We start from the raw sequence: 12,775 nt of genomic DNA, 5'->3' as shown, positions 1-12,775 counted from the left end.
CCACAAGTTGCCACCACGTCGAGGCCACAGGCCACGTCAAGGGCCGTGTCCCGAGGGACACGGCACAGACGCGTGTCGTTCCTGGAAGCCGTCTCGCCCTTACCCCCATTCCCTCGGGATGGCACCCGATTCGCAGCCCAGGTCCCCCGCCCCGGGCACAGCAGGGACAACTAGTTCCGCCGGGAGCGGGGCGTGGCTGGAGAGAGGGCGTGGCCGCGGAGGGCGTGGCCGCGGAGGGGCGGGGAATTCGAATCCGGAAATGGGAAGTGTGCGCGGATTGGCTGTGGCGCTAGACCCCTCTGGTCCCTCATTAGACAGCGGAAGCCATCCATCAAAAGAACGCCTCCAATCAGAGGTGGGAAAACCACCCAGCGGCGAAGCCCCGCCCCCTGGCTATATTAACCGGGAGCCAGGCGCGGCATCACCCCCCCCCCCCACCGGGCTCTTCGCGGACCCAGTGGAAGGCAGGGTTGTCTGGGCGGCCGAGACCTCCGCCCAGGACAGCTCGCCCTCCCCGGGCCTCCCCGCCCAGTCCCGCGGGGCCCCTCGCCTTGTAGGCCTCAGGTGTCACTTTTCGGGGAGGCGAGGCGACAGCAGGCCCGGGGAGGGCGCGGACCGCCGGGGAGCCGCCGGCGCTGTCAAGGTGAGCGTCGGGGTGCAGAGAGGGCGTGGGGGCCGGGAGGGGTGGGGGGACCCGGCAGGCCCGCGCCCCGTCCCGCGAGGCGGGCGCAAGCCCGGGCTTGTCCTTCTGCCCGCCGGGAGGGGCGGAGCCGCGCCGTCGTCCCGGGGGTCCGCGCCGCCCCGACCCAGAGTCGCACCCCGAGGTGGGGAACCCCCCCCCGCCGGTGCCGGACCCCCGCCCGGATCTGGGCGCCCCGGATCAGGGGCGCGCCCCGCACCCCTCCCCTCCGTGCGTCCGTCCGTGCGCCCCCTCCTCGGCCGCCCGGGGACGGGGGCGGTAGGGGGGGCAGGGAGGGGACCGTCACCCCCCCACCCCCGGGCTCGTCCTCTTTGCAGATGATCGACGCTGCGCCGCCGGACGCCCGGCCCCCGCTGCGCCCGCTGCACGCCCTGCTGGAGCAGGAGTGGAGATGCCAGCCCAAGGCCTGCGGCCTGCGGCTGCTGGAGGCGGCGCACGACCCCGGCCTCCGGATGACCGCCGGGCTCCGCGACTTCCAGGTCCGAGACCTCCTCAGCCTCGCGCAGTTCTTCGGCTTCCACACGGAGACGTTCTCTCTCGCCGTGAACCTCCTGGACAGATTCCTGTCCAGAATGAAGGTACCCGGAGGATCTGCCGGGCTGGGCGCAGAGGGCGGGGCGGGGGAGAGGTGGCCGCCTCCCGGGACGAGGCCTCCCTCACGAGGTGGACTGAGGCCCAAGAGCCTAAAACCAAATAACTACCTGCAGCACTCAGTAGGCAAGCTGGAGGTTTTGAAACACAACCTTAAAATAGGTGGGACATTTATTCCCACTTGACTGAAGTTTTTAGAAAAAGTCTTCCAGTGGTGACTCACTCCTGTAATTCTTGCTACTCAGGAGGCTCGATCGGAAGGTTGCAGTTTGAAGCTAAGCCAGGCATGAAAGTCCATGAGACCCTGATCTCCAGTTAACCACCAGAAAACCAGAAGTGGTTCTGTGGCTCAAGATGGTCGTGGTACTAGCCTTGGGCGAAAATCTCAAGGACAGTGCCCAGGCCCTGAGTCCAAGCCCCACGACTAACCAAAAAAAATGAGACTCTAGGGGAAATGACAGTGGCCATATGAAATTAAAACCTTTTGCACAAGTTTGAAGGCAGGAGCGCATGTGAAACGATCACTGCTGAGACGTAGAATCCAAACATAATTTCAGGATGGGTGTAAATTGCAGAGTACCCCTCGTGTTTCGTTAACAGGAAGAAGGTAGCAAGGTGGGCTGACTGGATTTTTGATTTTAGGTACAGCCCAAGCACCTTGGGTGTGTTGGACTGAGCTGCTTTTACTTGGCTGTAAAGTCAACAGAAGAGGAAAGGAATGTCCCTTTGGCAAGTGACTTGATTCGAATAAGTCAGTATAGATTTACTGTCTCAGACTTGATGAGAATGGAAAAGATTGTCTTGGAGAAGGTGTGTTGGAAAGTCCAAGCTGTCACAGCCTTTCAGTTTCTGCAGCTCTATGCTTCCCTCATTCAGGAGAACTTGCCGTCTGAAAGGTAGGTGACCTTTGTTTTGAACGAAGGACATCAGGGCTATACTGTACATACTGCATAAAATCACTACCCTCAAAATTCCAACCAAAGTAGGTGAGTGAGCTTTTGATCTTTAGTACCTAGCAGAAGTGAAAAGACAGTGGTTGGTTTCCTGAAGGCTCATTTTTAGAATGAAAGGACATTTAAATTTTCATAGAACACAAGCTTCAAAGGACAATCAGCAGATGTGACATAGAAACCTCGAGGAGTCAGGCATAGGGGCATATATCTATGAGTCCTTCTATTCAGGAGGCAGGGACAGAATAGCAGTTCAAGGCCAATCCAGACAAAAGGTAGGAAAGCCTATCCCTCTCAGAACAAGCTGGCCCTGGTGGCACAAACTTTTGTTCTCAACAACAGGAGGATCGAAGTTCAAGGCCAGCCTGCAAAGGTAGAGACCCTATCTGAAAAGCAAGCTCAAACCACTTAAGGGCTGAGCTGTAGTTCCATGATAAGTGCTTGCCTACAATATCAAAATGCTCTGAACAATCTCTCAAAAAAGGTAAATTCCCTAGGGAGCGGTGACTCAATCCTGTAATCCTAGTTAACCAAGAACATGGGATTTTAGGATTGAAGTTTGAAGTCAGTCAAGGAAGAAATATCCTAGTGGACTGGAGGTGTGGACCAGGTAGTAGAGTGCTAGCCAGGAGCAAACAAGCTGAGAGAGCAAGAGGCACTGAGTTCAAGGCTTGAAACTGGCAAAAAAAATCCTAATATTTGTGTCATAACTCTGATCTTTTTTAATTCCAAATCATTTCCTACTTGGTTCCTTTAAGAATTTAATGTGTCTATGGGAAATTCCCTTAACAGAAAATACTTTAAAAAAAAAAGTCTGATTCACGTCATTCATATTAATGTATCATAATATTAAATTATTTACCTTGAGTCACATTACTTTAATACTAACACTGGCATCATTATTTCTAATATTAATGATGTTACTATTATCTACCTGAAATCAGTCTTCCTTTTCTTTTTTAAAGGAGAAGTAGCCTTAATTTTGAAAGACTGGAAGCTCAACTGAAGGCATGTCACTGCAGGATGGTATTTTCTAAAGCAAAGGTGGGTATTCTGTGAGGTCTGGGCCTGCTGCTAGAGCTCTGCTTTTGTGTCTGACGTTCACCTTGCGTTCACTTTGCCTCCTTCAGCCTTCAGTGCTGGCCCTGTCTATCATGGCTCTGGAGGTCCAGGCACAGAAGAACGTGGAATTAACAGAAGGCCTGGAAGGCCTTCAGAAATACTCCAAGGTATGTCCAGGTCCCAAATCTGTTAACTAACCATCTCTGAATCTCAACCACTTGTGTGATCTACAATCAAGTGGTATGTGATGTGTTCTGAAACGTTAAGTAGCTAGCCCAGTGTTTTTGAGGAGGGGATAAGGTACAAGGTAATAAGGTGGCCACCTTATTTCCATAAGTACAATGGGACTAGGATTTGATGAGTAACTTCTACAACATTTCTGTACAGATAAGTGGTCGAGATCTGATCTTCTGGCAAGAGCTTGTATCCAAGTGTTTAACTGAGTACTCATCAAACAAGTGTTCCAAACCAAACATTCAGAAGTTGAAGTGGATTGTTTCTGGGCGGACTGCACGACAGCTGAAGCACAGTTACTACCGAATAAGTCACCTTCCAACAATCCCTGAAACAGTTTCCTAAAGCTGCAAATTTGCTACTCTGTATGGAAACACAGTTTCCAGAAGTATCATTTTCTTCTACAATTGAAGAATTGAAATAGATCTTCAAAATAAACCAAATGGGATTGGGATAGCAAAGGGGAATAACCTCCCCAGAGCCTGATTGTGTACACAGCAGCCCACTGTAATTCCTTCAGTCAGTTCAGTTCACTGAATACCCTTGGATAATGGTCATCATTTCAGTCATCAGTGTAGGAAATAGTTGCTTCCTTACCAAGCCTGAATTTATGAGGCAGCACTAAAATAGTAAATATCTTGCCTATCTTGCTGTAGGCAGACCCCAAGGAGAACTCCTTCAAATTGAGCAGCAGGACCAAATCTCTGCTCTGAATATAAACTCACAAGCCATAGCATTTCAACCTTGCTGTTGCCTAAAAGAAACAGGAATATGAGCAGATGATCTCCACATCGGGTTTCTAGAACTTCCTGAGGTTTCTCAACATTATAGTCATTATATGCATGAAGAAATGGAGGCTTGGTCATTCTCTACCACTAAATTCTCTGCCCTCTGAATTTCGTAACTCAGTAATCATCTTTCTGTACTCAAAACTAAATGTTAACATTTAACAAATCTACATACAATTATGAATCTTAGCTATGAACTGTTCACTTGTTAGGTTAATATTTAGGCAGACTTCAATGCAATCAGGATTGTTGTTTACTTACATGGATTCCATGTTATTAAAATGGATGTAAGTTATGATACCTGGAAACGCCATACTAGGTTAGCACTGTAACCTCAGACCTGGGCAAATTGGCTAACTAATGCTTAGAAGAACTGTGTTGAGACTTGAATTCATGCATAAAGCATTCAAGTCAAGGCTAAAGGCGCCAAGGTGAAATATTAATAACAAACCCAAGAAGGTAAACTGTGAATCTTCATTTCTATCATTGATCTAACTTTCTATATTAGAGCTATTGTTTTCTAGTGATATTGACCATGGTAAACTACTTAATTTAAATGTTGCATTTTAAATTATGAAGTTTACATCAAAACCAACATTTCATGAATGCACTTTAAGGCATCAGAGTTAATATTCTAGGCAGTAAGTGGCTTTTTGACCTCACAATGCAAGTAGCGGGTAATTCAAAGGGGATTTTACTGCTGCATAAGAATTACATTTGAGTTTGCAGGCATTTTATGTAAAGCAAAAAAAAAAAAAAAAAAGACTGGGAAATATATTATCTTTTAATATTTCTCCTAGAACAGAGGTTTACATCCACGGTAAATTTTTATACTCTACTGCCTTACTCTAGTCCCACTGGAAAAAAGTGTCTGTTGTGTTAGAAATTGTCACTGAAAACTTGTTTTACCTTCAGTGAAGTAAGTTAAATAAGAAATAAGCTATATAATAACCCCAGTTTTTACAACAAACCTTTCTTTTTTTTTTAATAAAACTGCTGTTTTGCTTTTAAATGAAGAGACTGTACTTTAAGGCCAGCACCTACATAATAAGGGGCACAGAAGCAGGAGCAGTGAGGGTTGTTCCCGCCAGCAGGAGGTATCGCAAGTGTTAGGGACAGGACATGCAGGGGCAGAGGCTCCCAGAATGGTGGTTAGCCATTCTGGCCTGTTAAGGATAAATGAGCACTGGAGAAACAAACCAAAGACCCAGTGTATGTTATCTTTAACTTTTGTACACCATGCTTTATGGAAAACCTTTCGGTTTCCCCAAAGGGCTGATACAGTTCAACATTTTGAAAACATCAGTGTTAACTTTGAGTTGGCAACTCAAACATGACCAACTCATGTTTGGTACCGTTCAATAAAATCATTGAAATGCAGTCTTTGGTGGGTAGTTTTTCTTTCCCAATTCAGGAATACGACAGGAAGCTGGGGCTGTATACTTAAAACTGCCCAAAGAGGGCCGGGAGTTTGGCCTAGTGGTTAAAATGCTTGCCTAGCATGCATGAAGACCCAGGTTCGATTCCTCGGTACCACATACATAGAAAAAAGCTGGAAGTGGTGCTGAGGCTCAAGTGGTAGAGCTCTAGCCTTGAGAAAGTCCAAGGACAGTGCTCAGGCCCTGAGCTCAAGCCCAGGACTGGCAAAAAAAAAAAAAAAACTGCCCAAAGATGCATGAAAATGGTTACTTTTTCATTCCTGGTGGTGGCACTGGGATTCAATTCAGGGCCCTCTAGCACACTTCCAGCTCCTTTTCCCACTGGTGTCATGGGGAATGACACACCATGGGGTGTGTGACAGGGTGGTCACTGCTCTCAGGGCAAGCCAAAACATCTGGCTGTTGGCTGAAAGGGGATCTCACCACCTCTTTCTTGGGATGTCCTTGAACCTCTATCCCTTGGTTTCCGCTTCCGAAATAGCTGCCATTCCTCAAAGGATTCAACACATATGAGCAAACACAAACAAGCATGAAAAACTAGTCCCCACATGAAAAAGATCTGCACAAAAATGTTTATAGCAGTATTCGGTAGAGCCATACTGAGAAAATACTACAAACATCATCCACCAAGTTACAAGTGGACTGACAAATATGATACCACCATATAGTGGAGTACTACTCAGATGGAAAAATGAAGTAATGCAGACGCTAGATCACAGAGAACCTCTGGAACTTGTTAAATGAAAGAACCCCACAACCAACAACCACACCCTGTATGATACCATGTGTATGAAATGTCCACAACAGGGAAGTCTTTACACCAGAAAATCTGTGATAGTTTGGGACCTGGGGTGGGGCCATATTATGATACACATACAAGATTTCTATCTGACGTAAGGAAAATACTCTGTGGTTGTATACGATGTGGATACTGAACTATACCACTGGGTGAATACTAGCTAGACACCCCATCTGGGCTTCATGCCTCCAAATCCTTGCTATGTAGGGAACTGAAATGTGATGATCACTATCTGAAATCAAACCGGGTAGAAAAATCCTGCAGACTCCATTCCAATTAACCAGGCAAAATGCTGGCCTAGGGGTATGGCTCAAGTAGTAGAGCACAAGCTATGAACAAAATAGCTGAAGACTTGAGTTCAAAATGATCACTGACGATTACATAATGAACTGCAGGGGTGTAAAGGTATAATGTGAATTATGTCTCAATAAATAATTTCCAAAGATTTTATAAAATATTCTTGGAAATACAAAACCAAAGATAGTCTAGATCAGTGGCTCCCAAAAGTTTAAATTCAGGGCACTGAGGAAGGGACAACTAAGAAAGCATTCTGGTGTTTCTGGGATATAGAGCAACCATGAAAGTGTTTACATGCACCTACCTACATATGTATTAAACCTCACCAGACACTGGGCTAGAAAATTAATGTTGACATTAAGTTGCCCAAAATACCACTGTTGCTTTTAATTTCTTCAAACTTTTCAGAACTTCTTTGAAGTAAGATAAGTAGACCAGGGGCACACGATTCCTATTTAGAAAAGTTTATTGAACATTATTCTTGCATCACACTTAAGAAAAACTTAATTTTCCCTGAAGGCATCCTTCATTTCATATGCTTGGTATTTTTGGTGGGGTAGTAAAAATATAATTAAATATGAAATTAGTAAAAGGCAGAATATAAAACATGCTAAGCAAAAATAAGTCCAAAAAGTCACCATAGAGCCACAGAATATTTCCTATGGTACATGTCTTCTGTGTAAATCATATCTTAATGCAATTTTTAGAACCATATTTAAATAGTTTTGCAATTTGCTAACTGTGTCATATTTTGCTTCCATCACATAATCTACTCTTATTACAGTGACTATACCTTCAATGATCCACAAAATGTAACCAAAAGTTTTGTTGTTGTTTTTAAAAGAATTGCAGCTATTTCTCAAGATTTGAGAAATCTGGTCCACCTTTTGTGTAGTTTCCTGAGATTTCAGCCCCACTGAAGTCAAAGCCAGGATTCTAAAGGATATGAAAAAAAAAAAAAGGAATAAAACAGGTAAGGAAAAAGGTAAGTTGAATGGACAGTAAAGATCTGAATGTCTACAAAATAGATGAAAAGATGACAGACTACCATCATCATCACAGCACAATTCAATCCTAGAGGCACATTTCAATATTTAGATAAATGATATGTATAATACAATGGCGAAAGTCCTCTGGCAACATGCCTCAGTGTGGTGTGAAGGGATTTAGTGGCACCACTCCACGGAGGATGACAACCCATCCGTCTATCCATTCACCATCCACGTGTTGATTTATTTTTTGTGACACGGGGGTTTAAACGAGGGCCTTGTGCTTGCTAGTTAATAAGTCATCACTTGAGCCAGTCCCATTTATTCATTTTTTGAGACCAAGTTGCCTAGGCTGGTCTTTAATTTGTCAGTCTCCTGCCTCAGCCTCTTGAACAGCTGGCAGTACAGGCATGTGCCACCCCACTTAACCGGCTGCGTTTGTTAGCATCTGCAATATGCCATGCAGAGCTCTAAGAGCCATACATGTATTCATACATTTACCCTTGTGACAATTCTATGCAGTAAATTCCACCTCTGACATTCAACAAGCACATATTCACTGTTACTGATTGGAAGACTATTACTCCTGTAAGAAGCCAGGTAGGAAGTAGTTCAGGCTCTGTAGCCTGCAGTCACTGTAACAAATATTCAATCATACAAGATTTCGGTATAAAAGACAATATACAAACAAAACTTTACCTACAAAATTAGATGGTAAAGCCAGGAACCAATGGCTCCCCCTCATAATCCTAGCTACTCAGGAGGCTGAGACCTGAGAATCATGGTTCAATGCCAGCTTAAGCAGGCAAATTCACAAAACTTCTTACTGGAACTAATCCACAAAAAGCTGGAGTAGAAGCCGGGTGGGGTGACTCACATCTGTAATCCTAGCTACTCAGGAGGCTGATATCTGAGGATCAAGGTTCAAACCCAGCATGAGAGCCAGCCCAGGCACTAAAGAACAAGAGACTCTTATCTTCAAATAATCACTAGAAAAGGGGAAGTGGGAAGTCTGTAGCTCCAGGGGTAGAGCGGTAAACTTGAGCTGAAGAGCTCAGGGACAGCACCCAGGCCCAGAGTTCAAGCCCCATGGTAAAAAAAAAAAAAAAAAAAGTTGGAGTGGAAGGTAGCTTAAGTGGTGCAGCATTAGACCTAAGCTCAGGGAGATTGTGAGTCCTGGAGCTCAAGCCCCAGTACAGGTATGCATGCACACAAATACATACACACAGAGGCTCAATTTGGCTCATAGGCTGTAACTAATCACTGATCGAGTGTGCTACAAAACTATCTAAGTGCTATAGAACAAAATGAAAAGCACAGTGGACGGAAAAAACAGAAAACTATAGTTACTTATGAGATCCTTAGAGTTTGCTTTGTATATTTATCTAGTTGAAAACAGTGAAGAAGTTAGGCAAGGCAAGCAGCAATATTCCAGCCAAAGATGAAGGAAGGGGTACACTGCTTAATCATCAACAAACCCCCACTGCCACTGTAGGGAGGATAATGAAACCTCTGACCATCTCCACCACTAAGGGGAGGAGCTGGCAGAGTTCTGATAAGTGAGATCTGATTCGCAGGATTTCCGGTTTTGTTTTTTTTTCCAGTACCGAGATTCGAGGTCAGGGACACATACTACCTCTCACATGGCTGCAGTACCGTCACATAAGCCAGGTTCTAATGTTGGTTGTTTTAGACACTGAGTCTCAAAGAATATTCTGCTTGGAACCAAACTTGCCCATCTCATTCATCTTCCCGAGTACCTAAGATTTCCAGGCGTGAGCCGCCCGTGTCCAGCTGACTTGCATTCTGAAAGGCTTCTTCTAACTGCTCTTTTCAGAGGACCATGGCTAGCTGGGCTCAGAAACCTAGAGACCTGTCAGTTCTTGAAGTCACGCAGACAGAAGTCATGTATGCAGTGACCCACTCCCTGGGGGCGGCGCTGCCAGGCGGCAGTCAGATTCTGCATGCAACAGAAATTTCCTAGCAAATGTGCAGGCAGGGTGTGTGAGAAGGGGAGGGTCAAAAGGTACTTCCCAATTTTTTTTTTTTTTTAAATCTCAGCAACTAGTTTCTGTCATCTGAGATGAGATGGTTGAAGGACAAATTGAAGCCAAGTGGCAGTGGCTCACGCCTTTAATACCAGCTACTTGGGAGACTCTGAGGATCACCGAAGCCAGCTTGGCAGGAAAAACTGAGACTCATCTCCAACTAACCATCAGAAAACCGGAAGTGGAAGTGGTGTTATGGCTCAAGGGGTGGGGAGGGCAGCCTTGAGCTGAAAAGCTTGGGGACAAATAACCCAAGCCTATAGAGTTCAAGCCCTAGGGTGGCGGCGGCGGCAACAACAACAACAAAAACCCTACAGAGTTTTTTGATCAAAAGTTATCTTAGCCTTGCATGGTGGCTCTTGTCTGTAATCTTAGCTCCTCAGGAGGCTATGATCTGAGACCAAGGTTCAAAACCAGCCCTGGCACTACAAAGCCTAAGAGACTCTTAGCTCCAATTAATCCCTAGAAAACTGGAAGTTATTCTGTGGCTCCAGAGGCAGGGCAGTAGCCTTAAACTGAAGAACTCAGGGATAAGGCCCAAGCCCAGAGTTCAAGTCTGGGCACTGCCATAAAAAAAAGTTATCTTAAAGAGACGACACTGATTAGTTTCAGAGATGAAGGCATAAACTTAAAAATATAGAAAATTACAGAACTATATCATTATGATTAAAGAGGAATAGCTCAGTAAGTACTAATGATACATTCAAATTAAAAAAGACTGAACAAATTTTCCAATCACAGACAGTTGGTATGTAAAAGCCAAGATATGTTTTAAAGGAGAAACATGAAAAGCAATAAACAATAAACACAAGAACAATAAAGATGAAAATGAGACAGAGGCCAGAACTGGAGAAATGAGGGTGAAGGGACCTTACATTTTGAATATATATCTGTATTGATTCAATTTTTGTACTGCCCTTATTCATGAACAGCAGGTATACAATATTCTATGCAGATTTTTTTTTTTTTGCCAGTCAATTCTAGAGCTCTACCACTTGACCACAGCACCACTTCCAGCTTTTCTATATTTGTTTTCTATGTATGTAGTACTGAGGAACCGAACCCGGGTCTTGGTACATGCTGGGCAAGCACTCTGCCACTAGGCCAAACTCCAGCCCCTCCATGCAGAATATTTTTTAAGTTAAAACCATCATGCATTTTGCTAACTATACTTTAAATTAAATATTCCTCCCAATAATTTTTTGTGCATGTGCCAGCAACTGGGACTTAAAAAGTCAGGACCTCCTACTTCTAATCAGCTTTTTCAGACATGGCTGCTATTTGAGCCATGCCTTCAGCTCCAGCTTTTGGCTGGTTAATAGAAAATAAGGCTCATGGATCTCCTTTTCTCTTTCTTTTTTTGTGCCCCAGCCAGCTTCAAACTATGATCCCCAGATTTCAGTCTACTAAGTAGCTACAATTGTGAGCAGCTGCAATTACAGTCATGAACCACTGGCTCACCAGCCCCACAAATGTTTATAACTTTTGATAACACTCATACCTGAGTTTACATTTCAAACAGTAACAGGGATGAGTCTTCAAGACACAGGCATTCATCGTACGTACCTCTTTTTGGAACCTCTCTAGCGTGAGCTTTCTCTGCATCTGGTCTTGTACCCAAGGGTCAGCTGCATATTCAGATTCTAGTAAGGAAGTCCAACAGTTGGCTGCATCTCTCTTTGTCTTTGTAAGAACAATTCGGACCATTTTTCTATCCTCTTAAAGAAAACATTACAAACAAGAGTCCATCGTTTTATCAGTGTTTTTAAAGTCCACAAGACAACTATGACAGTCCGTTGTTTTCAGCACAATTCTGTACTTTTTTCACGGGCACGAAAGGACTTCATACAAAAACAAGGGAAAAGACGCTCCATTTCCAATCAAAATTAACCTTAGGTTATTCTTACCCAAAGTCCATGTTCCTTCGTCAGCTATTGTGGAATCGAAGAGCTTGCCCTGGAAGACACACAGCGACCCAGGGCGCAGGATGAAGGCGGAGCGGCGCGGCTGCAGGTCAGGAACCCAGCGACCGCGCCTGGGGAGGAGGAGGGGGGCACCCAGCGGCCTCCCCGCCCCGACGGCCCCACGACGGCCCCAGCCGACCGGGCCCCACCCCAAAAGACAACCCGCCCGGCCCAGCCCCGCCCAGCACGAGGCCCACACCAGGCCCCAGTGAGGGCACCTCCGGGGCTCATCCGCCACCACACGCTTCTCCTCCTCCTCCTCCTCCTCCCCCCGGACCCCCGGACCCCCGGCGGCCCCACCTTGAGGATCTCGCGGCCGCCCACGGCCAGCGCCACGTGCCGGCTCTGCAGGCCGCACTGCACGTCCTGCGCGCGCGTGCCGGGCGGCACCCGCACCTCGATGAACACCTCCTCCAGCGTCTGGTACCACTGGCCCCACGGCGTCCCGCACGGCACCACCCCGCTGCGCTCCTCGAACGGGGCCGACATGCTCCGCGCGCGTCCCGGCCCGGGGACCGGCTCCGGCCCCGCCGCCCCCGACTGTGACGTGCGCACGCGCGCGGAGCCCCGCCCCGGGCGCCGGCCGCCCCGCCCCGAGTGTGACGTGCGCACGCGCACGGAGCCCCGTCCCACTCGCCGGCCCCGCCCCGCCGCCCCGAGTGTGACGTGCGCACGCGCACGGAGCCCCGTCCCACTCGCCGGCCCCGCCCCGCCGCCCCGAGTGAGTCGTGAGTACGCGCGCGGAGCCAGGCTCACGTCAGGCCCCACCCTACGCCCGGGTCATGGCACATGCGCAGAACCCCTACCTGACGCCGCACCAGGAGTTGGTGTTTCCCTTTCAAAGTCTATTTGGGAGGCGGACAGGAATCCGGTGTGAAAGACATGAGTCCCGGAATACCTGACAGCAAAAGCAA

General features: G+C 46.8%; 2 protein-coding genes across 2 annotated transcripts; one reads left to right on the top strand and one right to left on the bottom strand.

Annotated features, from left to right (window-relative positions):
* Nucleotides 1-443: 443 nt before the first annotated feature.
* Ccng1 (cyclin G1) lies at nt 444-5,705 on the top strand. Its single transcript, XM_090320729.1, has 6 exons — nt 444-643; nt 1,018-1,278; nt 1,934-2,187; nt 3,207-3,285; nt 3,372-3,470; nt 3,691-5,705. The coding sequence occupies exons 2-6, from the start codon at nt 1,018-1,020 to the stop codon at nt 3,880-3,882; spliced, it is 885 nt and encodes a 294-aa protein (XP_090176855.1). The 5' UTR covers nt 444-643; the 3' UTR covers nt 3,883-5,705.
* Nucleotides 5,706-7,634: 1,929 nt separating this feature from the next.
* On the bottom strand, nt 7,635-12,422 carry Nudcd2 (NudC domain containing 2). Its single transcript, XM_090320730.1, has 4 exons — nt 12,162-12,422; nt 11,805-11,853; nt 11,464-11,615; nt 7,635-7,796 (listed from the first exon to the last, which is right to left on the bottom strand). Exons 1-4 carry the CDS (start codon nt 12,348-12,350, stop codon nt 7,713-7,715), a joined length of 474 nt encoding a protein of 157 aa, XP_090176856.1. The 5' UTR covers nt 12,351-12,422; the 3' UTR covers nt 7,635-7,712.
* Nucleotides 12,423-12,775: the final 353 nt, after the last annotated feature.

The sequence above is a fragment of the Megascapheus bottae genome, chromosome 29 (genome assembly GCF_031878675.1).
Source record: "Megascapheus bottae isolate mThoBot1 chromosome 29, mThoBot2.hap1, whole genome shotgun sequence".
Lineage (NCBI taxonomy): Eukaryota > Metazoa > Chordata > Mammalia > Rodentia > Geomyidae > Megascapheus > Megascapheus bottae.
Note: the sequence above shows the minus strand (reverse complement) of the source record. Positions and strands in the feature narration are given on the sequence as shown.